General features: G+C 46.0%; 2 protein-coding genes across 2 annotated transcripts; one reads left to right on the top strand and one right to left on the bottom strand.

The window, feature by feature from the left end:
* Positions 1-1,278: 1,278 nt before the first annotated feature.
* On the bottom strand, positions 1,279-4,460 carry COX19 (cytochrome c oxidase assembly factor COX19). Its single transcript, XM_076350819.1, has 4 exons — positions 4,344-4,460; positions 4,074-4,185; positions 2,976-3,089; positions 1,279-2,780 (listed from the first exon to the last, which is right to left on the bottom strand). The coding sequence occupies exons 1-3, from the start codon at positions 4,423-4,425 to the stop codon at positions 3,002-3,004; spliced, it is 282 nt and encodes a 93-aa protein (XP_076206934.1). The 5' UTR covers positions 4,426-4,460; the 3' UTR covers positions 1,279-2,780; positions 2,976-3,001.
* An 8,674-nt stretch (positions 4,461-13,134) lies between these two features.
* LOC143166451 (cytochrome P450 2K4-like) lies at positions 13,135-23,121 on the top strand. The gene is made up of 9 exons (XM_076350818.1): positions 13,135-13,335; positions 15,550-15,712; positions 15,913-16,062; positions 16,349-16,509; positions 17,755-17,928; positions 18,463-18,604; positions 19,162-19,349; positions 19,852-19,993; positions 20,383-23,121. The coding sequence occupies exons 1-9, from the start codon at positions 13,138-13,140 to the stop codon at positions 20,568-20,570; spliced, it is 1,506 nt and encodes a 501-aa protein (XP_076206933.1). The 5' UTR covers positions 13,135-13,137; the 3' UTR covers positions 20,571-23,121.
* The last annotated feature ends 1,738 nt before the right edge of the window (positions 23,122-24,859 follow it).

Here is a 24,859-nt window from a genome sequence, read left to right as displayed (position 1 = left end):
TTGGTACGGGAACAGGAAAAACCACAGACTTACGGCTTTGCTTTGGCTTACACACTGCTGTCATTTCAAAGGAGCATAAACCAGGATCCCTCAAGCGAGGCTAAAATAAAGAGGTTTATATGGAAAGGCTTTAATTAACGATCTGTATGTTGGCAGGAATAAATTGAAGAGCATTCTGGGACTTCTCCCAGATGACTCCGGTGTTGCAGCAACTTGTCCCATAGAGCAAGTTGGGAAAATTGTTTAACCCCAGGCTCGACGTTGATTAATAGCTTGTTTTTCCACGACTTCTCAATTGGATTAGATCTCAATCAAGATCAACCGATGGCCCTCACCAGCTTTGAGCTCACCTTACAGCTCCACTAAACATACTCTTTTCTCCAGCTAATGCCTTACAGCCAGGAAATACATGTCTCTGCCAATTCCCCGAGTTTTCAGGTATCCACTCACAGCCCTTTTCCTGTCCTGGCACGAAGGGGACAGCGCCATGAAGCTTGTCTCACCGAAACGTACCCTTGGATCTGGACAGGATGAGGAAGTTATCTTCTTCAGGCTGGCAAAAGGTGCAAAACTCTCACCCCAGCATTCCCTATTACGATGGCAATTACTATTTCTGTAGTTATTTTGTGAAGGGTGAAGCATGCTCTGGCCATTTTGGTGGCTCAGCAGCAGAGTCAGGTCTGCGCAACGCAGGGTCCTGCTGGCTACATCGCTGTAACACTACAGGCCTACACGTAGCACAGAGCACTGTTCACTTCGGAATGCCATGAAGTTTTTTGAAACTGCTTCCCCCCCCCCCCCCATCCCCCCTGCAGCAGGTCCAAAATTTGAGCCTCAGTCACTATCAACAGAGCCCGCAGTGGCCCCTCCTTCAGTGTGTGATCTGAGAGAGTTCCTTTAAACACCAACTATCTCTCCAGCTCAGCAGTCAAAATTCAATCACTCGAGACTTCAAAAACTTGACCCTTTTTACGCTGTAATAACCTGAAGGACAGGGTTGGTATCTTCTCAGGAAAAATATGCATCTAACTCGTGAAGTAACTGTTTGGCCAAATGACAGCGCAGAGTAACACCCCAAAGATGAAACTACCACTGATAACAGCCCGGATTACTCCACCGCCACTGGTGGGCTCTTTCATACCCACCAGGGATTCACTTCACCTTATAATATTCAGGGAGCACAGCAGCATGAAATTTGACTTCTTTCTTCTGAAGATGCTGGAGATTATTTTAATAATTCTTACTTGGTATCACTGAAAGAAAGCTCTTGCTCAGTGGTTTAATATAAAGTCTTTTAATATCTGTTTCAGCAATAAAACCTCTGCTTTCTCTTCTATAAATGTACTAATCTCACCAAAGGATATAATTTAAATAGTAGAATGAAGCAGAATAAAAATATACAGCAGCAAGCGAACATTCTTTTCAAACAGGGACCCGCTCTGAACTATCTGCAGTCTGTTCAATCAGATTAGACCCGAGCAACAATTTAAATCCCAGCTCCAACCATCAATACGAAGAGCAGAAAATGTTCTTTCACCCTTTCGCGGATCTCTCTGTGAACAGATGCATAGTGGAGAGAAGCAGAAGCAAAAGGAGTAATAGCAGACAGCAGGAAAGGTGAGATATATCAAACAGAGGACACCAAATAAAGGAGAAAGTGAAGGAGAACTGCCTTGACAAACAGTGTGTGTATCGCTACCTGCAGGCCCTGACCCTAAAGCTTGCAGTTGGAAAGCCAGATACACAGAGAAATGATTCACTGGGTTTAAAAAAGAAAAAAAAAAGCAGGGAGGACAGGGCAGGAAATATGGTGGAAAATAGACAAATACATCCAGAAGATTTATAAATGTATTGTCTGCTTAAAAGAAATTTCTAAGGGGCTAATGGGCCAAATTAGTTTTGCTTGAACTCAGTATTGATTAAGACTCATTTGCATTAGTGTATGCGAGAGAAATACCACTGGCTCTGATAATTCATGGCGAGTTATACAAACACCTGTCAGGGATCTTAAAGACATACTCAGACCTGATTGCACATCTACTGTATGGCCTGCTGCATTACCTTCTCCATGTACGGGCTGCAGCCACGGCGTTTGGAATGAAATACTGTATTTCTTAGATAGCTAACTTTCTATCTACCCTGTTTTTTAATATAAAACATTTGTTTTTAAAAGAATAAAATTGTCCAGTCATGTTTATATATACGGTTCACAGTAACTTAGAACACAAATAAATACCATTCCTGTCTCCACATCAATTTCACCATAAAGATATTAAAAAAAACATATGGCAGCTCTACTTGGAGAAATGAATATATCCATAATGAAAGATTCCCAGTTAAATGATGAAATAAAGTTAGGTGAACACGGTTGGCATGGGAAACAAAAGCAGAATCACTACCTGACTGGTGTCTGGAACTAGAAATACTCTCCCAACAATGATGAAGGTTAAAAGACTGAAAAAAAACCCACCCCAGCACCCAAGTGTTTTCTATAGCAGGGTGAGAAGGAGATCACCCCCAAGATGGGGATTAATATCAGTATTTAATAAAAAGCAATTTGCAGGTACCACAGTAGCTTTATTTCCACTTGACAAGTAATTCCTGTAAGCATATCAGTAATGCCCACGTAAGATTAATCTATAGTTCAAGATCTACATAATAAAGGGTTTTTTTGTCCTTCTAAAGTAAGACTTCACTGTTCTTACAGAGACATGGAGAACACTTCAGGCAATAATTGTTTTCTCCCAGGCAAAATGTTCTTATGGATCTTTAAGAGTAGGCTAGAGAAATTAAAAGAAAAAAGTTAAGAAATACTTGAGGAAAGTAGACAAAGGCAGTACTTTTGCTCATTTAAAAAAAAAAGTCTTATTTTACGAAAATTAAACTTTGAAAAAAGGTTCCTTCAGGAAACGCTTCCTATTGCAATATGAACAGAACGTACAATATGTACTACATAAGAGTTATGCTTTCCATACATGAGGAGTGAAGTTGTCTTTCTCCATTACGACTTTTCAGGTTTTGCTTCTGATTTCTCATCTATCAGATCTTTAAATCCCAATTTTTCCAGTGGTTCGCTAGCCATAAGTTGCCTAAGTTAAAAACAATAAAACAACAAAAACATTATGCAGAACACAGTCTATAACCAAGAGAACAGCAGCATTTTCTATTTCATTTAATATTATTTATTCTAGGAAATCCAAGATGTCCATATGGAGTTACTGCCGCTTAGCAAAGCCTCAGAAACTTCAGTTTGGGGAAAGCAATATTCAGGGATACTATTTTGTTCTTAACAGTGGTTTTCCAATTAAATGTGTTGTTTCCTGATATTAGATATTGAATATGAGTTTCCTCAGAAACTGACCCGACTCTTTGTTATCTTTAATAAGCGTAAGAGCTTCCTAAAATTCTACCTGTCCCATTTACCAGATTTTTAAGTGAATGCGGTTTACAGCAACATTCATGGTGCCGCTGTACCTTGCTGTAGTGATTTTCAAACTGTCTGTTATTCGCAGCCTTCCTCAGCACCAGCCCATTCAGCGTACGCAAGCATCCTTGTATTGAAGCGCACGTAGTAACACCCTTCGTGCACTTCCCAATGAGCTCCCTGACTCACCACAGCATAGAAAGCATTGCAAAGCAACGCAAGACTGGAAACATCCCTGGAAAACCAGCCACCAACACTTTTTTCACTTGAACTTCGGAACAAGTTAATCTTTTAACTTGTAACCATAGCCAGAAAAAAAATCTAAAATCTTCACATTGAGAAAGATGGGTTGTGCAGAGTGGAAGCTGACCAAGTCTCGCAGTTGCCCCACCCTTCGGGCTGGGTATCTATGCCACATCAAGTGTCAGCCAAGCGAACCGCTGAAGCTGCAGAGGACACCTGTTTCTTACAAGGACACAAGCTTCCTGCGTGAACGCCTCCACTGCGGGTTCCCTTCCCCTCCCCGCAAAGGGAACGCCGCTGCTTCCCCGCCCCGGGGGACCACCCGGCTGCCCCTCAGCCCCCCCCCCCCCCCCGGCCCGGGCCGTGCTGCGCCCAGGCTGCCCCGGGAGGCCGGGGCACCACTTGCCTCTCCATGCGGCACTCCAGGTAGGCCATGGCGCGCTGCCGGCAGGCACCGCTCTCGTAGCCGCTGTCGCGGAGGCACTCCATGAACCGCTCCTTGAAGGCGCTGCACTCCCCTGAAAGAGACAGCGAGGGCCGCGCTACCGCCGGGCTCGGGCGGCGGCCCCGGGCCCGCGGCCCCCTGAGCCGGCCCGCGCAGAGCTGAGGGGAGGGGGGGGGGGGAGGCCCGGCGCTAGGCCGCGGGGAGGCCAGGCCAGGCCCCGCGTTACCGCACCGAAGTGATCCAGCGGGAAGGCGCCCTTGTCCGGCGGCCGCGGCTTGAAGCTTTTGCTGCCGAAGTTCATGGCGGTGGACATGCCGCCGGCGGGGGGACGGGACGGGGCGGGGCGGGGCGGGGGTCCCTCCGCTCGCACACTCGCCGCCGGGGGGAGCCGAACACCGAGCGCCGCCAGCTCCCGCGAGCGCCGAGCGTATCGAGCAGGGCACGTGACCGCTGCCGCTCCGCGGAGGGGGCGGGGCCACGCCGCTGTGGAAACGGCGTTCGGCATTGCTATGGCAACCGGCGGGCCTCGCTCCTGCGGGAGCGTTCGCCGGGGGCGGGGGGGGCGTCGCCACGGCAACGGGACAGGGCCGCTGCGTTACCCGTGCCGCGCGGGCGGGGGGCAAGAGTGACGTCACTGCCGCAGGCCTCGGCCGCCGGCGCGGGTCACCATGGAGACGCCGCCGCTGCCCGCCATGTTGGCCCGGTCGGTCCCACCTGAGCGGGAGGGTCGGGCCGGTGGCGTTCCCGCTGTGCTTCCGCCGCCCCTGCACCCAGGGCTCGATCGGCCTCCGCGAAATGAAACGATTTCTTCTCATCTAAACCTTGTTATTTTCCTAATTCCCCTCTGAACGCTCTGAATGGGAAGGGCGAGAGCGATGGTCACGGGCAGCCTGCCCGCTGAGGGGCAGGGAAACATGGTTTGTCTGCTTGCGTTTCTTCGTTTGGAAATGAAGGGAAAACGAGGAAAACGCAGAGCCTGGTGTCAGCAAATCAGTTTATACGGGATCCAGCCTCATCTGAGTCTCTCCCGTTTCTATCCAGGAGCCAGCGGTCAAGGCCCAGGCTGAGGCCGGGCTCCTCCTTCCCCTCCGCCACGAAGAACAAGTTCCTCACCCGTCACTGCTGAGCACTGGGTCTTGACTTAAAAACACGTTTTTCAGGACCCAGTTCTGGCTGGTGGTGTGATCCGAGAGCCCTGGGGATCAGCAGGCAGAGCTGAGGCAAACCCGGGAGGCACTTTTCTTAGAAATCCAGCAGGATTTCGGAAGAGCCATCCCCGTCCCGCTGCAGTGACGTGAACTCCGCCATCAGCTGCCCGTGGCGGCAGCGACGTGATTGCTCATCCCTCGTTAATCCTCACGGTTTAACGCCTGTGCATGAACCTGACGGACAGCGCTGAGTTATTTTATGCCTCCTGCAAGCGATGGGTGAGCAGGCGGCTTCCCACCATGCAGCGCGAACGCTGATGAGGCCAGTAAAACCAAGCGGTCATCGGCAGATGCTTGGGAAATGGTGAACTTCCAGATCCTCAAGACAGATAACCAAGGCAAAGACCCCTTTTGCCCACAGGTTTCCAGCACGCTCTCTGCAGAGCCTCAGATCTCATCCTGAAAGGAGGATGAGAAATGGGGTTAATTTAATCTACCCGAGTGTTAACCGTGGATTACGCTGTTAGAGTCTTTTTTCTTCTTTGCCCATAGCTGCAATTGGTTTAAGATGGTCTTTCATCTGGTTTAAGTTGATTTTCTTTTAATTAAATGACTGAGATAAGTAGAAAGAATTTGAGTCCGGGAAAAAAAAAAAGAAACAGCTGCAATTTTTAAGGGCAGCCATTATGGAAATATTACCTGCAGCCCCATTTAAAGTGCATTTTGTTTATGCTTTGATTGCTTTCTTATTACAGTATTGAAATTGTAAATGGAAAATTACACCATGTTCTATTACATAAGCAACTGGTTTACACAGCCTGAAATGTAAGGTTTTATTTATTATTATGTTTTCAGGGCTATGAACAATAGATATATTTTATTATACGGTAAATAGCACTTTTCCACTCGACTTCGTTATAACACTTAACAGTAAAAGGGAGATACTCCTCTTTCATAAATACATGCAGCAAACTGTTTCCCAGATCTCGGAGGACTGAACAGCAGAGAAGCAGCTTTGGTTTATCTGGACAACTTTAACTGAAGTGTCAAGGCACTTGATTTTAGCAAACTGCCCAAATCATGTTCCTTAGTTTCTGGCACAGCGGTTGATTTGCTGATTCCCCATGTGATGAAGGAAGAAATCAAAGGAAAAAGATATGCAGGGATCCCACAGTGGAATTATTCCCAGACAGTGACAATCCTATGCAAAGGCTATATCACCTTGCTTTATTATATTATATCCAAATGATTACCTATTAATTAACTCAGTGTCTTTCTTTGGAGTCTTAAATTTTGTGGTTACCCAAATTCAAGCCAGGTATAGTAGCAGGTGTTCGGTTATGCTTACTTAATGTCTTTATTGCAAATGTCAGTTGTATCTTCTAGAGTTTCCCTTAAAGGTACAGTTTGTCTTAGAATCTAATACACGTGCTTTAGCAGTTCAGTATGTATTTTTCCCAAGGAGATCAAATGAAACCCCCATTAGATAATCAGTGTGAAGAAAAAAATCATTTGCAGATTAAGCCAACCAGTTCCAAAAGAATTCAATAAAAACAGTGCCACAAAGAGCAGTGCTGCTAACAGAGAATTAAATGCTTTTCACATATTATCTTTCAAAGAAGTGAGAGACTTTCATGGCACCGGGGAAATCTGAAATAGCAGTTTCAGTGAAAAGATGCCCATTGTACAAGAGAGATCAGATGATTTGTAAAGCATCCAGTGTTTTACAGTATCTCTAGTCTGGAGTCCTGAGCCCTTTCCAAAAATTAGAAGGCCCAAATTAGAAGGCTCCCCAAACTAGGGAAAATCTTGGACCTCCCCCTTTCAAGTTACACAGCTTGATAGATTAAAAAAAAAATTCCTTTGCTTGAATCAGAGCTGTTAGTCATTAATTATGCACTAAAGAGTCATTAATTATGGACTAAAGGAATATTTGAAAAACGTTTGCTTTTTTACAATGTTGTCAGATCACACTGAAAACTTACTCCACTGTTGATGCTTATCCATCAGTTGTACAAATGTACCTTCAGAAGGTTTTTTACACACTTAGCATTACTTTTGGAAGCACCAAATTGAAGTACTACCTCAGAGCAGAACCTTTATTCCTCACTGTGGGCAGGGCAAAGTCCGGGACTTTCATTATTTTCTCTCTCTCACCATACCGCACCTTTCAAGATCCTACAGATTCAAATTATCAGGTAGTTAATTTGAAAATAATTTATCAACAAGCCGTGAAAGGCTTTGAGTAAAGTACTAGGGGATTTTGTAGCTTGACTTGGGATAACTGTAAGAAATTAATCAGTTGAACAAGACCAAGCACATTCAGACGATGGAATTTGTGCCCTTGAGACTGCTGTTCCTAGCCCAGGCACAGAACACACCTCAGAGAAACATCCTTTCAGGATCACTCATTCCTACGCCTCACCCTCGCGCGGCGAGCGCACCGTCAGCTCTTACATAAGGTCTCTTGCTACATCACTGCCACAGGCTGTTGTAAACCATTTTTCTCCCTTTTAATTCAGGTTCCTAGACAAGCAAAAATGCAGAATATTGCCAGAATAGTCTGGGGAATGGGGATTTCTGTTGCAGATGATTAATGAAATATTATTGTTTTGCACTTACAGGGGAATCGTCGTTTCATGCCAGTAAGGTCAGGGCCTTAATATGTTATGTGCTCTACAAAGATGTACAGATTGATAGCTCATTTTCTGTTATGACTGAGCCAAAGCCTCATCAGGTTAGAGGGGAACGTGGCAGAAATAGCAACACTGCGCTGAAAGCCAAAGCAAACTTTTTTCTTACATTGCTAATTGCAATTCTGGTATATCTAAATCCATATCCACATTTTGCATCAAAAGAGGAGACCCAAAAGTAAGATGCTGGGACCCTGGCTCTGTAGATACCTACCAACTAATCATCCTTCGTGATATGCCCCAAATTGCCCTTGGATTAATGTAATTTCTGCAACACTGTGTTGAGGTGGACTGAAGCTAGAGACCCAGAACAGAAAGAGCCTTGGAGCTATGTTGAGGCAGTTGATCTGTTCAGTCGTATTTTGAGAATAAATTCTTCATAACCTGACCTCCTCAATACTAACGTCCCAGGTCAGGCTGCCTTGGCTTGTTGGCATGAGTGTGGAGTCTGGAAGATCATGCTTCTGCCTAGAGCCACAATGGATTTTTCTGCAAATATTTTTATAGATATGCATATTATAAAGTACATTACCAGCACCAAATCCCAGGATCTCCCATGTATTTTGTCACTGAGTGAGACTCATGAAGGAATGGCATCTATTCGGACCAAGAACAAGGCTTTTAAAAGCAGCAAAGTTCCTGAGAATGGTTTGTTGCTAAAAGGGGTAAATGCTTAACACGAGTGGGAAATACTGTCGCCTTAGGCTCTGAACAGAGACAATGCACTAATCCCACGCACAGATTTTTTTATTTTCTTCTTCCAGTGACCAGACCCATCATATACAATCCTTCAGCTCAGAGTATGGAAAAAAACCCAAGAATCTTTCATTGAAAATTTGCAGTAAAATAATGATTTTTAAAAGTATTTTTCAGAAGTCTTTCTTCCCAAAGTAGATGTGCCACACACACTGATTTGAAAGATAAGTGAAAAGAAATTCAGTACCAGTTATTTGTATCAAAATGAGCATCGCGAACACTTGAGATACTGATCACTACCCTGTAGCGATGCTACAGAAATACCGATTTGCAGGATGGGAAGAACTAGGAGTAGGGAAGTGATCGTGCCCCTGTACTCGGCACTGGTGAGGCCGCACCTCGAATACTGTGTTCAGTTTTGGGCCCCTCACTACAAGAAGGACGTTGAGGTGTTGGAGCGTGTCCAGAGAAGGGCAACGAGGCTGGTGAGGGGTCTGGAGAACAAGTCTGATGAGGAGTGGCTGAGGGAACTGGGGTTGTTTAGCCTGGAGAAAAGGAGGCTGAGGGGAGACCTCATCGCGCTCTACAACTACCTGAAAGGAGGTTGTAGCGAGGTGGGGGTCGGTCTCTTCTCCCAAGTAACAAGCGATAGGACGAGAGGAAATGGCCTCAAGTTCCGCCAGGGGAGGTTTAGATTGGATAGTAGGAAGAACTTCTTCACTGAAAGGGTTGTCAAGCATTGGACCAGGCTGCCCAGGGAAGTGGTGGAGTCACCATCCCTGGAGGTATTTAAAAGACGTGTAGACGTGGTGCTTAGGGACATGGTTTAGTGGTGGACTTGGCAGTGCTAGGTTAACGGTTGGACTTGATGATCTTAAAGATCTTTTCCAACCTAAATGATTCTATGATTCTAAGAAGCAGGTGTAATCCAATAAAACAATGCAATAATTATGAAAAGTGGAAAGAGGTCAAAGTCGAAAAACTTTTGATTTCTTTTTGCACTGGTATTTGTCAAGGTGAGCAAAATCCATCAGTAAGGAGCAGCCTGTTTTAACACATCTGTAAAAATGTTAATGTTTAATAGGGTGTGCTCATGCTTTATATATCCCTGATAACAATGCATGGGCTGATAGGTATCTCTTGAGGTTGTAAATCAGTTGCAGAGCCTTGCAAGGCACACAAGCACTTGGTGTTCACTCTCATGGTTTATTACGTTACCAGAACTCATTGACTGAATTATAGCCTTATAACAGCTCTTTCTCTGCATTATCCTACTGTTACTGTAGCATTATTAACCTATGTCCCATTAGAAGATTTTATGTCCTTCTCCAGATGAGTACACAGAAGTTAGATGACTTTGTGGCTGTTTAATGTACAGGCTTATTTTCTAGGAGGAACTGATTATTTCCCTGAGCTATGCCCACAAAGTCTGCTTACCTTAAGATGGTATCAGTTCTGGCTTGGGCTGGTAGAAAGACAAAGACACGTGAGCAGGGAGCAATGTTTTCTCCCTGGTCCTGTGTGGGATGCCTCACCTGCAAGCCAACAACTGAATTGTAGGCTGTGTTCAGGATTGCATACTGGAAGCCAAGGTATGCGAGGAAGAAATGGAGGTGAGGACATCACGTTAGCTGTATTTTAAAACTGCAGTGATTCCCTCCCACTGGAGAACTCATCCGTCATTTCCCACAGTGCATGCATCAGTCCAGCAGGTTGCAAGTCCATGGGCTCACTGCTTGAGAAAGGATTTCACCCTGTGTTATCACCAGGTACAACCCGAAGCTTTAAACAGTCTGAAAGCCCTCGAGAAGGCGCTCTCGCTGTCTACGGCAGTAGCCAGCTCTGCTCTAACAGAGCAGTGGTGGCTGTATATGAACTGAAACGGTAAATTCCCTGCATCGGTCCCCAACTGCGCCCATGTAGGATTTTTTCCTCACTCTTACCGTATCTTATAAAGTCTCAAGAGTCCCAGTGGTCACACCATTTGCTCAAAGAGGAGTCTGGCAGAACAGGATATTCTTGGAAAAGTCTGGGAGAAGAGGGCACAGACCAAGACCTTCATAGTTGTGCAGCAAACAGCAAATCTTGAGATGGACATGACCACTCATTGCCCTCCTTTCTTTGCCTACCCTGCCTAGTCCTCTTCTGTACAGGGTAATTCCCCCTTGTGAAAAGCTCCACTCCTGATAACAAGCCTTGGAGAACAGGCAGACGTGCAGGCACCTTTTTCATGTCAATCTAGTTAGAGTTTATTGATTCTCCTTGCCTTCAGCTAATGTACTTTTATTATTATTAATAAATAATCATCATTTTTCCATCAGTGGAGCCTGCACCTGGTAGCCTTGGAGGATTCTAGCAAAAGTATTATTAAATCTAAAGGTTTCTAAAGGGTTGAACAGCAGCACGGCCCAGTAATCTGACAGAATCTGTAACTGGGGAGCAAAATAGCCCCACTTGAGAATATTTGATAGAGCATCAAATTGGCTCCTTTCCCCAGAGCCACCATTTAAAACTGTGGCCTCCTGTTCATGATCACTTCTGCTTTGTTGTCATCCCCCAAGGATGCAAAGGGTGCAGGTGGCTCTTGGGGAACTGTTGCCCAGGCACGCAGGCTCTTGCAGGACCCTGTCCTGGCATGGTGCATGACTCACTGCACCTGGAGTGCCAAAGCTGCTGCTGTGTGCTCCTCCTGGCTGGCACCCCCTCTGCAGTAGCTGCCCAGGCAGCCTCCGTCCTCCCTCCTCTGCCTGGCCAGCTGCAGACCCTGGTCCTGGCTCCTCCCAGCTTACAAAGATCCAGGAGCTCTTTCCCAATCTAGGCAGAAACATTGCCTGGAGGGGACGGTTCCTCCTAGAGGATTGCATGCATTCCAGAGGGACCTGGACAAGCTGGAGAAGTGGGCCTGTGTGAACCTCATGAGGTTTAACAAGGCCAAGTGCAAGGTCCTGCACCTGGGTCGGGGCAACCCCCGGTATCAATACAGGCTGGGGGATAAAGGGATTGAGAGCAGCCCTGCCGAGAAGGACATGGGGGTACTGGTGGATGAAAAGCTGGACATGAGCCAGCAATGTGCGCTCGCAGCCCAGAAGGCCAATCGTATCCCGGGCTGCATCAAAAGAAGCGTGGCCAGCAGGTCGAGGGAGGGGATTCTGCCCCTCTGCTCTGCTCTGGTGAGACCCCACCTGCAGCACTGCGTCCAGCTCTGGAGCCCTCAGCATAAGAAAGACACGGACCTGCTGGAGCGGGTCCAGAAGAGGGCCACGAAAATGATCAGGGGGATGGAACACCTCTCCTATGAAGAAAGGCTGAGAGAGTTGGGGTTGTTCAGCCTGGAGAAGAGAAGGCTTCGGGGAGACCTTATTGCAGCCGATCAGTACTTCAAGGGGGCTTATAGAAAAGATGGCGGCAAACTTTTTAGCAGGACAAGGGGGAATGGCTTTAAACTAAAGGGGGGTCAATTTAGACTAGATATAAGGAAGAAATGTTTTATGCGGAGGGTGGTGAAGCACTGGCACAGGTTGCCCAGAGAGGTGGTGGATGCCCCATCCCTGGAAACATTCAAGGTCAGGCTGGACGGGGCTCTGAGCAACCTGATCTAGTTGAAGCTGTCCCTGCCCACGGCAGGGGGGTTGGACTAGATGACCTTTAGAGGTCCCTTCCAACCCAAACTAGTCTATGATTCTATGATCTGCTCATAAACAGGCAGGACAGCCGGGAAGGAGTCATCACCAAACACAGAGATGGACATCCAGGCACACAGTCCTCTGGACAGTAAACTGCAAAATAGTGACTGAAGTGGTTTCAGGGGCATTTTGGGATTGCCGGTAGAGGATTTTTGGGACGAAGATCAATAACAGTGTCAGCAACGAAAACACTGTGTTGCTCAAGGAGGTGATTTTACTGGGGTGGCAGGAAAGCAAAAAGAATCAGAGCTGTCACCTGTAAGTGGACCTACTGCTGTCTGCAATCCTGGATTAGCACATCTTCATGCCACCACCGTTCCAACTCCTCCTTGGTCAGCCTTGTCTTCACTGAGGACTTCCTTGCCAGCTGCACCTTAGGCCATGCGTTATTGTGGACTTTCCCTCCTGCGTCCTGCTTCCTCCATTGCATCACCAGTGGTCCAGCTGAGTCCTGTGACCTGGCACCGTGACAGCAATCCAGCACGGGTCCTGTCCCTTAATTCTGCCCCTGAAATCACGTAGACCACAACATGCCCATAACACAGATTTTCACTGGAAAACAAACACCTTGCCCCAGTGTTGTAGATGAAATAGGAGCTCCAGATTAAGATAATCCATGTTTCAGAATAAAATAGGGTGCTTTATTTGGCAGGGAAAAAAAGTACATCTGGTCTAAATGGAAGTAAACAAGACCTCAGAGTCCTTTTCTCTGTGTAAAGCCACTTCCCCAGAAGGTGTGTTCGGGCAATGACAGAAGGGCTATAAAGGGACCCCGAGATGCTCATGCCCACACTTTGATCTAGACATGGCCATGCAGAGTTTGCTGCAATACACGGGCTCTAGCTCGCTGCTCTATTTGGCAGCAGGGCTGGTCGCTCTCCTTTACTTTCTTACCAGCTTCAAGAAGTCGGTTTGCAGTTTGCCTCCCGGGCCACGACCTCTTCCTCTGATCGGAAACTTGAATGTGGTGGACCTGAAAAAGCCGTTCCAGTCGCTGACAGAGGTAGGGTCTGAGCGAGCAGACAAGAGGAAAACATGCAATTCCTGAAGCGAGAAATGCAACTAGGGACATGAAGATGCGATTGTGTTTGCGTTGTGTGGAGGGCAGAAATGAGATATTTGGCACATAGGCAGGCTGGCAGAGTGACTTTACCTTCAGAGGTATACACACACATATATGCATTTATATATATAAATATGATACACACATTCCTTCCTTTGTACACACACAAGTGTAGACCCCCACCCCTTGCAATTAGCTCCATATTGTTGGTATTTCAAGCCCCTCAGAGGCTGCAGGTAGAAGACGCGAGCTGAGCCAGTCTGCTGACAGATCAGGACCATTTGCCATCAAGAGATGTCTCACTGCAGACAGACCTCCCCCAGTGAAGGTAGGTACGAAGGAAGAAAGGGAGGAAGGAAGGACGGAAGGAAGGGAGGGAGGGAGGGTATCATCCCCACAGCAAATGGGGTCATAGGCACATTTATTTCCAAAGCTAATTATATCCCTGCAATGCAAAGCTCAACTCTGCCTCCCCAACCCTTCCCCTGCACACACACTGGCCAGGGTTATTTAAGACTTGATGCGTGGCTTTTATATGTCTAGGTAAACAAATTGCTTTTTCCTGTGCAGCTCCATGGATACTTTTATTTCTAAAAGAGAAAAAAAAAGACTTAAATATTTTAAAGCCAGGTGCAATGTTTGTTTCAGAAAGTGTCCGCTGTGCTCCCGTAGGGTGGTGGGGACAATTCAATGTGAATTCAGATTTCTTCTGGTTGCCGTAGAGACGGTTGAGGTGCCGTGAGTGACCTGTCACATACCCTGTGTGTGTGCTTACGGGACGGTATGACAGGGGAAACCCAGTCCGCAGTGAACTCCTTCAGCCCACCTGAGAGGGCAGGGCAAACACCAAAATTCTCCTGTTAGTCGTAGAAGAAGGGCATCTTGGGCTGCCAAAGTACAGAATTCCTATGGCAGTCACACAACGTTCATTTGCCTTGATTTACGGTGCAGAGGATTGTGCAGAGCACAGTTTTGATGGGCTTCTGGTCCTGAGCTCCCATCTGATCATAGGTATGTTTGAGGGTGCTGGTGTGGAAGAGCAACTATTTTTGGCAGTACTGGGGGATTTTATAATACAAATGTCACGCGAAGGCACCAGACTCATTTCCTATAATCTGCCAAGCAGCTTTCTTTAGGCTTTCAGGCCTGCCACATCCAATACTTGTGTTGCTGAGAAAAAACAGGGTTGATGCCAAGAGGTACTAATGCAAAGAAATGACCAAAGGAAGGCTGGGAGGCAGCTGTGATTCCCTGCCCCTGACTCTGCCACACACTCTGTGAGCTGCCAGGGAGGAAAGAACCAGTGTTAATGTTATCTCCCAAGCCGTCAAACCACCGTTTGATGAAAACAAATTCAATTTGTCTGGAGTAATAACAGGAACTGCTTCTAATCTGAAATTCAATTTTCGGTATGTATCTAATGCATAGCAAATGGTAACCCAGGCACATCAGGAACAAGAAGACATTTGGAGCGGATGGCTTGCAGTGTGTTTAAACGAAGACTAAAATACCGAGTGAATGATTACATTGTCAAAGCCACCCTTCTGTGTAACAGATGATTCATATTTAATTTGCTATAAAAGCCTAGAGCTCCTGTGACATTATCTACAAGAATATGCGTCCTAGCTGGATTCAAGTTTCTGGTGGCCAGCAAATAATTTTGCAATGACTGCAACACTACCCACCTTGCCATAATTAGAGACAAGTGCTGTCCTGAAAGAAAGAGTTATTGTTGAGCTTTGTTTTTGTAGTGTTTGTGGCTTCAGCCTCAAAGATGTGTGCACGCCTGCTTGCCTCAGGTCAACAGCATTAAAATAAACAGGCCTGCCTGCTACAGCATTTTCTAACCAGCCTCCGAACGGTGGTATCACTACGCTGGCCTGTTACTGCAGAACACCACAGGAATGCAATGGCATTTTATTGACTTCTGCTCTGATAGGAGCACTGATAGCAGACACCTTGTTGTGCAAACCGGGTGCAAGCAGAGATGCTGGCAATTGATAGCTGTTGCTCATTAGTTGCATTACAGCAGCGCCTGGAGACTTCAGACAGGGCTGTGAGGCTCCTTTTGGGCTAGAAACCACCTAGGGTGGCTAGTGCTAGCGTTTGGGTCCAGATCTGGTTTTGAATGAACATATTTATTCACCTTGACAGCTCTCCAAGATATACGGCAACATCTTCACTGTGCATTTTGGACCCAGGAAAGCTGTGGTACTGGCTGGATACGAAACCATCAAGGATGCCCTTTTAAATCATGCTGAAGAATTTGGAGAGAGGGCAGAAATACCCATATTTAGGAAAATGACACAAGGAAATGGTAAGTGACCTTTTGGTTGGTTAGTTTCTGTAGTTTGTTTATGTTCATTATATTCTTACAGCAGGAGAGTCTCATCCTCTTACAGATTGCTTTTTGTTTATATAACAGCGTATCAAGCAGCTTTGGTACCAGTGTGTAAGAAGGCCTTACAAACATTTATTAACCACAGGTAACATAAGGATGTTACACCTTTATTTTAGGCATAGCATTCAGCCATGGAGAGCTATGGAAAACTATGAGAAGATTCACCTTGTCCACACTGCGAGATTTCGGAATGGGAAGGAGAACCATTGAGATCCGAATCCTGGAGGAAGTAAATTCCCTTATCAAATATTTTGAATCCTACCATGGTGAGTGTCAAGAGTTTCATCCAGAGACAGAAAATATGTCTAGCAGAACAATAAAGATTAATGAAAGTTTAACTCTGAGCAAATGATATCTCGTGGTTAAAGTTCAGTATATGCCGAAGTAGGTTATTAAACTGAGACCTTAAAACATTGAAACTGAGTTCCCTGCTATGCATTCTGGGTGGCAAATGAGTTTTTTCTTTGGAAGCTCAGGACAACATTTCCATAGGAAACCAGACTGAAACAGGCATACTCACATCATCATTTGTTTTCATTGCTTGAAATACAGGGAAACCATTTGATACGAAGATGATACTCAACAATGCTGTATCCAATGTCATCTGCTCTATATTGTTTGGAGAGAGGTTTGAATATGATGATCCTGTATTTCTAACTTTGCTGAAGCTGTTAAATGAAAATACTAAGCTTCTGGGCTCCCCTATGGTGCTGGTAAGAGCTTGATTTTACGTTTTGGCTTTTAGCTTTTTTGAGGATATCCAGTTCCCCATGTTTGTCCTCCAGGCCTCCCACATCTTGCTTCTTGAGACGGGAACATGAACATTATTAGCCAGCCAGCCTGTACGGAACACATCTGCGGTTCTGTATCCGCAACTCACGGACTCCCAGGCCCCTAGGCTTAATCTGTGAAGCTTATTAGTGAAAGAAAAAAAACAGAGTCTTTACAAAAGGAACCATTTTACCCTCTTTGAAGAGCAGAAGCACAATACGTCTCTCATATCAGAGATCAGCCCTGAAATGCCATCTCAAATCTGACTCCTTGTATTACACTTTCAGTAACTATCTTAGTTCTGCCTCTCCTAGAACCAGGTTTGACAAACTTCTTTTTCTTTTGTTTTGGCTACTGAAACTCAATCTTAGCAAACTAACAGCTGATATAAGCCCGTTCCTTCCTGACACAAAGCTTCTGCTTTGAATGCCAGTGGAGTCGTCTTTCTGAGCTGCACTGAGGCCTGCGGCTGGCTGTAACTCCAGACTAGCTAAGCCCAAAAAGCACCACCCGAGCACAGGTCAGAGTTACACACTGTGTACAGACATTCTCCCAGGACGAGGCAACAGCTAACAGCTAACAGTGGGTGTTTGTTTAATTGTCTGGCAGGGCAGCTAGTGGTCTCCTTGAAGATGTGCACACCTCTCATGGGGGTGAGACCCCTCCTTTGTCCTGACAGCACGTATGTCCATATGACATACTGCAATGCTGTGCTCAGTCCAGCTCCTAGGAACAGTGTAGCTGGGTTAGCTCGGTGCTGTGCCTAAGCTAATTGGCTTGGAAAGCACCATGTTGACACAGCAATATTGTCTGGTGGCCAGTTCAAGTTCCTTCTGCTGCCATAGGATGTGACACATCTGAGGGCTTTCCCTGGAATAAGTGCAATGCTCACATTCCCATCTTTCACATCTGAGACCCTCTGTCCCACCACCCACACAGCTGGAAACCCTGAAAGAAGATTAAGCTGATGAGTCTCCCAAAAGTCATGGCAAGGACTCATGCAGAGGTATAATGGAGACAACACTCTATTTCTGCAGCAATTCATAACTGCTTGGACTGTACAAGCAAATGTGGGGGAATTACGGCCTGAAATGTCAGGGCATGGGACAAGAGACCAGCAGTGTGATTTGAGATACCAGTATGTGTTCAAAATGCCAATTAACAGTAAGACTTCTCTTGCTCCACAGTTATATAATTTCTACCCATCCCTTGGATTTCTCTCTGGAGCTTCCAAGACTGTGCTACAAAACATCAGTGAACTGAACGCATTTCTCCAGAAGCTCTTCCAGGAACACAAAGAAGAGTTTAATGAAAATAACTTAACAGGCTTTGTTGATGCCTTTCTGATGAAGCAACAACAGGTACTTTAAAGCTAAGTCTCAGAGTCTTTTTATTCTCTTAGCTCTCACTTATTATTAGGACTGACCATCTGTCAGGGACTGGAAATGAGTGGAAGCAGAACTGCAGTGAGCAGAATATATCAAAGCTCATACTCACAGTGAGCTTGTGCTGTACTCGCTCCATAGCTCCACTGAAACTGCTGGTTAAAGGGATCTAGTTGTCAAGATGTCCCACGTGGGTGAAATAAGTTACCACTCAGCACACGTAAGGAGGAGATCATCCCAAACCTTCCTGCAAGAACGGTACAGTGATAAACTTCATTGCAGTAACTGCGTTCCAACTAACCTAATATCTGGACCTGGGGATTGCACATACGCTTGGGACCAGACAAATTCCATACAGCATAGGCCCTAATGCTAAAATACTAAACATTTAGTTTCCCAGAGCATATAAAGTCACAAAAAGCTAAAATGCAGATAAAAATGGTGGCAACACAGTCACATATTGGTATCACTTGCTGTAGAACTTATGGCCATTACCTGTATGTTTTGAAGGAGTCAAAGAAACCCCACACTATGTTCAATGACGGAAACCTGTTGTTTTCAACCTTGGACCTCTTTGCCGCTGGGACTGAGACTACTTCTACAACTGTGCGCTGGGGTCTTCTTCTGATGATGAAATACCCAGAAATTCAGAGTAAGGCTGAGAAGTCCTCTTGTACAATATACTGTTGCATGCTTAAGGCTTTGGTTGTGGAAGGGAGTGGAACTCATTCAGTGTTGTCTAGAGTAATTATTCCGAGTACTCGGAGAGAGATAACAACCGTTGATTTTACAAAGGAATTTTATTCAGCTGGATCGCAATAAAGCAGCCCAGCCAAGTGGGAGAGGCTAAGGGCCAGTCTACAGTTACAGTAAAGCTCCCCCATCGTTATTCTCCTGCAGGCTATGGGCTTACGTCACTAAAGGTCTCCTCAGGAGCTGATTCTGATCTGGTTTCTGTTGAAGGCTATGGGGTAACAAAGGTGTGTAATCAGAATCAGGCATGGGATCAGGTACTGTAGTGACTCCATTCAAGCTCGCTTGGCTCAGCAACAAACCTGAAAGAACCATGCCATGCCCTGACTAACCCACTTCTGCTCTTCCCAAATACCCCTCAAAGTTTTCTCTTTTCTTCATCGTGGCCAAACTGGAGGCCATTTCAGTTGCAAGATAAGAGGGTTATCAGCTTCTTAATCCTTTCCTCCTTCCAAGGAAAGATTCAGGAAGAAATGAACCGTGTCATTGAACCAGGAGAGCTGCCTAAGTTGGAGGACCGGAAAAAAATGCCTTATACAGATGCAGTGATACATGAAATACAAAGGTTTGCCAATATTGTCCCAATGGGTGTATCACGATCAACTCCTACCGATGTGAATTTCCAAGGCTATGTGATTCCTAAGGTGAGCTTTGAGGCTAGCAGCTTACATTGCACAGATTCCTTACAGTTTTGTTTAAAGCAGCCAAGAAGAAAAATATAAAAATCTAAAGACGCCATGATGCATGGTTTAATCTATGATGTGATCCTTTTTCTTGGATCCAGGATAGCTGTTACAAACATGCACTGGACTGTGGTTTGTTACAGCTGTTTGAGTCCAGAATAACCAGAGTTTAATTAAATCACACTGGTTTGAATCTCTTATGCCAAATGTGGAACCTCTACTTCAGCTTCTTTCTTGAAAGATCTGGTTCTGGTAAGAAAGGAATGTTTTGTGGTCCAAAAAGAGAGCAGCAGCTACTGACAACAGGCAGAGCCACAGTGGGGCAGGGAAGCATCCCCCAGTTCTGTTTGCCATGGCTCAGTCTTATTTGCCTCTTCACATTAGAAAAAAGAAAGCAGCCCAGCTCGACTAGGAAAGTGATCTGCTCCAAACAGCTGCTGTGAGTTTCTTTGATCCCTTTCAGGGTACAGAGATTATTCCGCTGCTGACCTCCGCTCTGAATGACGAGCTACACTGGAAAACCCCGGATCAGTTCAACCCTTCCCACTTCCTGGATGCTGATGGGAACTTCATTAGGAGAGAAGCATTTATTCCATTCTCCATAGGTGAGAGGGGTGTGTGCACACCACCTGGGGCTAGGCTAATGACACAGTTCCCCCCAATTCCAGGAAAGTATGAAAGTCAGGGACACAGAACATAGGATAAGGGTTTTCTGGTCATTTCTCCTGTCCACCATTGCGGTAGGTAACCACCTCTTCTTTGGGAGATCTGGGAGACACTGATTTACCCACAGTCACTGATGAATTTCACATACCTACAGGCTTCTCTGTGGTTTGAGGCCAAGTCAGTAGCACCTCTAATATACAGAGAGAAGGAAAAATTTCCTACCTCAGCAGCCTGCTCTTACAGACTGTACATCCAGTTTAGACAGTCTCAGACATCAACACTAACAGTTATAGTGCTGATCATTTACTTCTCTCCTGGTTGTTTTCAGGACGAAGGGCTTGCATTGGAGAAGGACTGGCCAAAATGGAGCTGTTCCTCTTCTTTGCAGGCTTGCTCCGCAAATTTGTTTTCCAAACCCCTCCAGGAGTGGACAAGTCAGACCTAGATCTCACTGCTGATGTCGGCTTTACCTTGAACCCCATGCCTCACCTGGTTTGTGCTGTGCCCTGTGAATGATCAAACGACATGGAGTTAGAGTAGTAAACACTTCAAGCTTGAAAGCAAGTCTAGTTACAGGGGAAAAAAACTGTCTGAACCTGAGCTTTAGGGGAAGGAAGACACCAGGCACTGCTATTTTTCTCTCATTCATGCAATTCTTTCCAAGAGCTCTTGTGGTGTCTGCATAATGCAAACCCTTCAGACACCCCTGAGTACTGCTCTCAGAAACAGTGCGATTCATTCCTGGAACAGCACATCAGAGATGCAGTTTTCAGGGCTGTTTGAAAGAATGAAATGGTTTCAAGCCTCCTTTATAGATGTAACCCATCAGAGGCTCTCCCCTGAGAGCCTCCATGGGGAATTTCTCAGCCCAAAGTCCAAGCTCTACAGCAAAGCTGATTAGCGATGGCCCAGCTGGAGACAACAGACACTTAAGGGATCTAGAAATCTCCCCAGGACGGTTGTTCAGCTGAGCGTCAGACTGAGCTTCCATTGTGTGATACAACCTGCCTTATCTTTATTACAGAGTGCCAGACACGAGGGTGTAACGTGGGCTGATGCCAAGAGCCAGGCATGGGACAGTTATCAGAAAACATCTAAGTGGTTTGGGAAGTGGGTTCATTCCAACTCACACTAGGCACTTTATGCTGAAAAGCCTATTTATGATGGGGCCAATCTAGCAACTTTCTGCTTCTGCTAAGAAAGGTATTTCTACCACTCCCTCACCTCTCCTGGCTTCATGCTGGCTCTGGCACTTGTCCGATCCCTTACCAGGCCAGCTTAGATCCCTAAACTGGCAGACAACGACCAGCCACAGAAAGTGGAGAGTTTCTGAATCAGCGTGGCTAAAGCTGGACACAAGCCTGAGGCAGTGTGAGGGCGATGCAGCCTGGGGCCGGGCAGCAGGACTGCCATGCTCCCATCAGAGAGCTGAAAGAGGCTCAGCCCTCTTCTCTGCTTGCACCTTAGAAGCCGTAGTTGCTCTCTAGATCCTCTCTACCCTCCACAGAGAGAGAGAGGATCCTTCAGTGGATGGTTCAACTGCCATAAGGTCTGAATTGCTCACTATCTCCATTGACTGCAGGGTGAACCATCACCCACAGGCTGCTAATTCAAACTTCAGTCTCATGTGTCAGGTGTGTTGGGATGAATAGGGACAATATTTTCCATTTGACTGAAAATGGGGCTTAAACTCTTTAGAAAATGTTGCTGTCTGTCTTCAGCTCTACACCAGATACACAGCCCCTGGCCATTTCAAGCTGTCTTCCTCTCCAAACATTCCTTGTGTCAGGGATAGGCAGCAAGATCTCCAGGCAGAGTAACAGATCAGCCTGCACTGCTGAGCAAACACTACTGGCATGGGCTCCCATGGAAGTTATACGTGCTCGGTACACAGCAGGAGCAGGGCCATCACAGTAAGAACTGCAAGCAAAATTTTGGTGCTTGCAGAAGTGCTTTGGCCGCTTAGGTAGGAACTGAAGTTACAAATTCAGAGCTGATAATGCTCACATTCTGCCAGCAGAGACCCTGCATCACTGTCAAGGCTAATAGGATTTTGAATGTAGTCACTGTGAAAATAGATGTAAAACTGGTAATAGAGTCTGGAAGGCGAAGCAGGTTAGACTTTGTTACCAAGTTGCTCACCTGTACCATTAACTTGTCGTATGGGGGTCTCTAGAAAGCTGGTGACACCCCAGAGACTGCAGCTGTCCTAGAGCAGCTGTTTGATTATTACAATTAATGATTTATTTCATGTAGCAGCCATTAGGAGTAGGAACAACTAGCTGTACCTGCAAGGCTACACCCATTGAGGGAAGCGTGATACGCGTGTGAAATCTGAATGGTGGTGCAGGTACAAGAGAGGAGGCTTCTTCATGCGCTGTGAAACCACACGCGAGTTAGGGAGCAGCGACTCACTGAAGATGCTTTTGTGTTGGGTTGGAGGCAGGAAAGGCAGATTAGGATGAAAAGAAAAAAGGGAGAAAGAGAAAGTTACAGAGACTGAGGGGGCGGTTATGGTAAGTCTATAACATAAAACTAAAGTTGCTGTCTTCTAAGCTGATCTGTGCTGCAAATGGAAGGAAAGAAAGGAGGAAGACAGGGACACAGAACATAGGATAAGGGTTTTCTGGTCATTCCTCCTGTCCACCATTGCTGTAGGTAACCACCTCTTCTTTGGGAGATCTGGGAGACACTGATTTACCCACAGTCACTGATGAATTTCACATACCTACAGGCTTCCATGTGGTCATCTGATTAATGATGACAAGTGGGGTGGTCTTTGTTTGGCCAAGACACTGACTCTTCACACTAGCTTTAGTTCATGCGACTAAAGGCAGCACTCTAATAGTTGTCCTGTACCTTGTAGTTGTACTGGTATTGCACTTGTACACACATTGTACCGTGGGGCCGTCTCCAGCTTCTGGATACATCTCAAGGAGTCTGCTTAACAAGCTGTGTAACAAGAAAGCCTTCGCTGCTACATTTGCTTATGTTTGTTTTGCTGTTGCTGTATTTGCAGCCTAACTACTGCAAGCCTGATAAATAAATATTTTGCTCTGTTGCTGTTGATCTGTCTGGTGTTGCAGGATGAAACTGACTTCGTGTCAAAATGGTAAAGTTGGGCTGCACCACCTTTAATACACCCACATTAGAGAGGTGAGCACAGGGATCCCTGGGCAACATGCAGCCAGAACATGTTTAACGATGCACAGAGTGAGCAATACTCATAGCCACAAACAGCTCAAAGGAAATGATTGAATTTCTAACTCCACAAAATCACAACTGAAAAGGTCTTTTTCATACTTAAATAATCATCCCCTTCAAAAGTATCTCCTGTCAAAATCATATGCACAGTCCATGTGTTGATGCAGTTTAATTATATAAGAAACCTGGGACCTTGGAGCTTTGCTAGCAAGTCTACACTTGGGGTTGTAACCTTGCTGACTTAGAGGACTTACAGGAACAATTTTCAGAACTCACTATTTGGTGAATTAGGGAGTCCTCCCAGATCCCCAAAGTGCTTAAGACATCATGCAAGGCTTTTTCTTGCATTGGTCCCAGGGAGACATACAAGCAGTTGAGATGGTATTATGCTTCAGACACCATGTTTCCAAAAGGATATGCTGACTTTAGGAGAAGTTGGGACAGGAGGAAAGAAAAATGATGATGGAGAAGGAAAACCCTTCACATGCATACAGGCTTGGAAGATTTGGTTGTTTTCCGTAAAGTGGAGATGGAGAAGAGAAGTAGGAAGAGTAAGGCCATGCAATGTCCTAGAGAAGATGAGTCATCTGCTTCCATCAACCTTTTCTCAACACAGAGGCAAAATGGAAAATTAAAGTGAATGGCAGTAAATTTAAACTAATAGAAGGAAATAGATTTTTATTCTTGCTATGGCCTTTTAACACTGGAGAAGGGATGCAACTCCATGTACTTCAACATAAAAACTAGACTCCACACAAGACCAGGAAAAAACATTTTCTTGGCTGGGGAATATATTATCTCACAGTGCCCTCAGAGTTCTTGTGGTGCCTGGGTCTGGCTGCTGAGGCAGGACGTGGCTCTGGATGGCTCTCTGATGTGGCCTCTTACAGTGACTCCTGTGGCTCCTGCCCTTGTTTAAAAGGAACTCATCACAGTAAAAGCCAGCAGGAGTTATCTGAGGCTGCAGTCCTGGATGCACCGCTGGTCAAGAATGGGACTGGCCGGGAAGGCACAGAGATTTTGGGAGTGTTAATTTAAAGGATGCAGGGCTGGTGCTTTACTGGCTGGCTCTCCCCAGGCTGGCTAACTGGCAGCGCAGTGGCTGCGCTTAGGGGTTGGTGGATGATACCCGCGCTCCACGTCCTCACCAGCACCACCTGGTTCACATGCTGTGGCAGGGGATTGCCATGTGGGCAGGAGGGACTGAGGACAACCTGGCTGCGAGCACCCTGAGGGGCCCGGCTGCCCCAGGAATGCACCCGGAGCAATGTCAGCGCCTGGCAGGTGTTTTGTGCTCGGCTCTGTGTGCTCAGGCAGGGGAGCACGTAGCAGCGTGGCTCCGGAGCGAAACACGTACCAGACACATTATTGAGACAGGAATTTCTTGTCATCACAAGAGCTTGACTTACCTTTGTCATTTTAATGCATTGCACTCAGAGCCTGGTTTAAAAAAAACCAATACACTCCCCCCCCGCCCCCCGCCCCAGCTTTTCAGAGATAATTTAAGTCTCTTTCTGAAAGGCCTTTTTATGATTTCAGCGGCTCCCAGGGCAAGGATGAAATAAAAGGAGAGCGGCAGCAACATGTAACTTTTGCACTGC

This window comes from Aptenodytes patagonicus, chromosome 13, assembly GCF_965638725.1.
Source record: "Aptenodytes patagonicus chromosome 13, bAptPat1.pri.cur, whole genome shotgun sequence".
Classification (NCBI taxonomy): Eukaryota; Metazoa; Chordata; class Aves; order Sphenisciformes; family Spheniscidae; genus Aptenodytes; species Aptenodytes patagonicus.
Note: the sequence above shows the minus strand (reverse complement) of the source record. Positions and strands in the feature narration are given on the sequence as shown.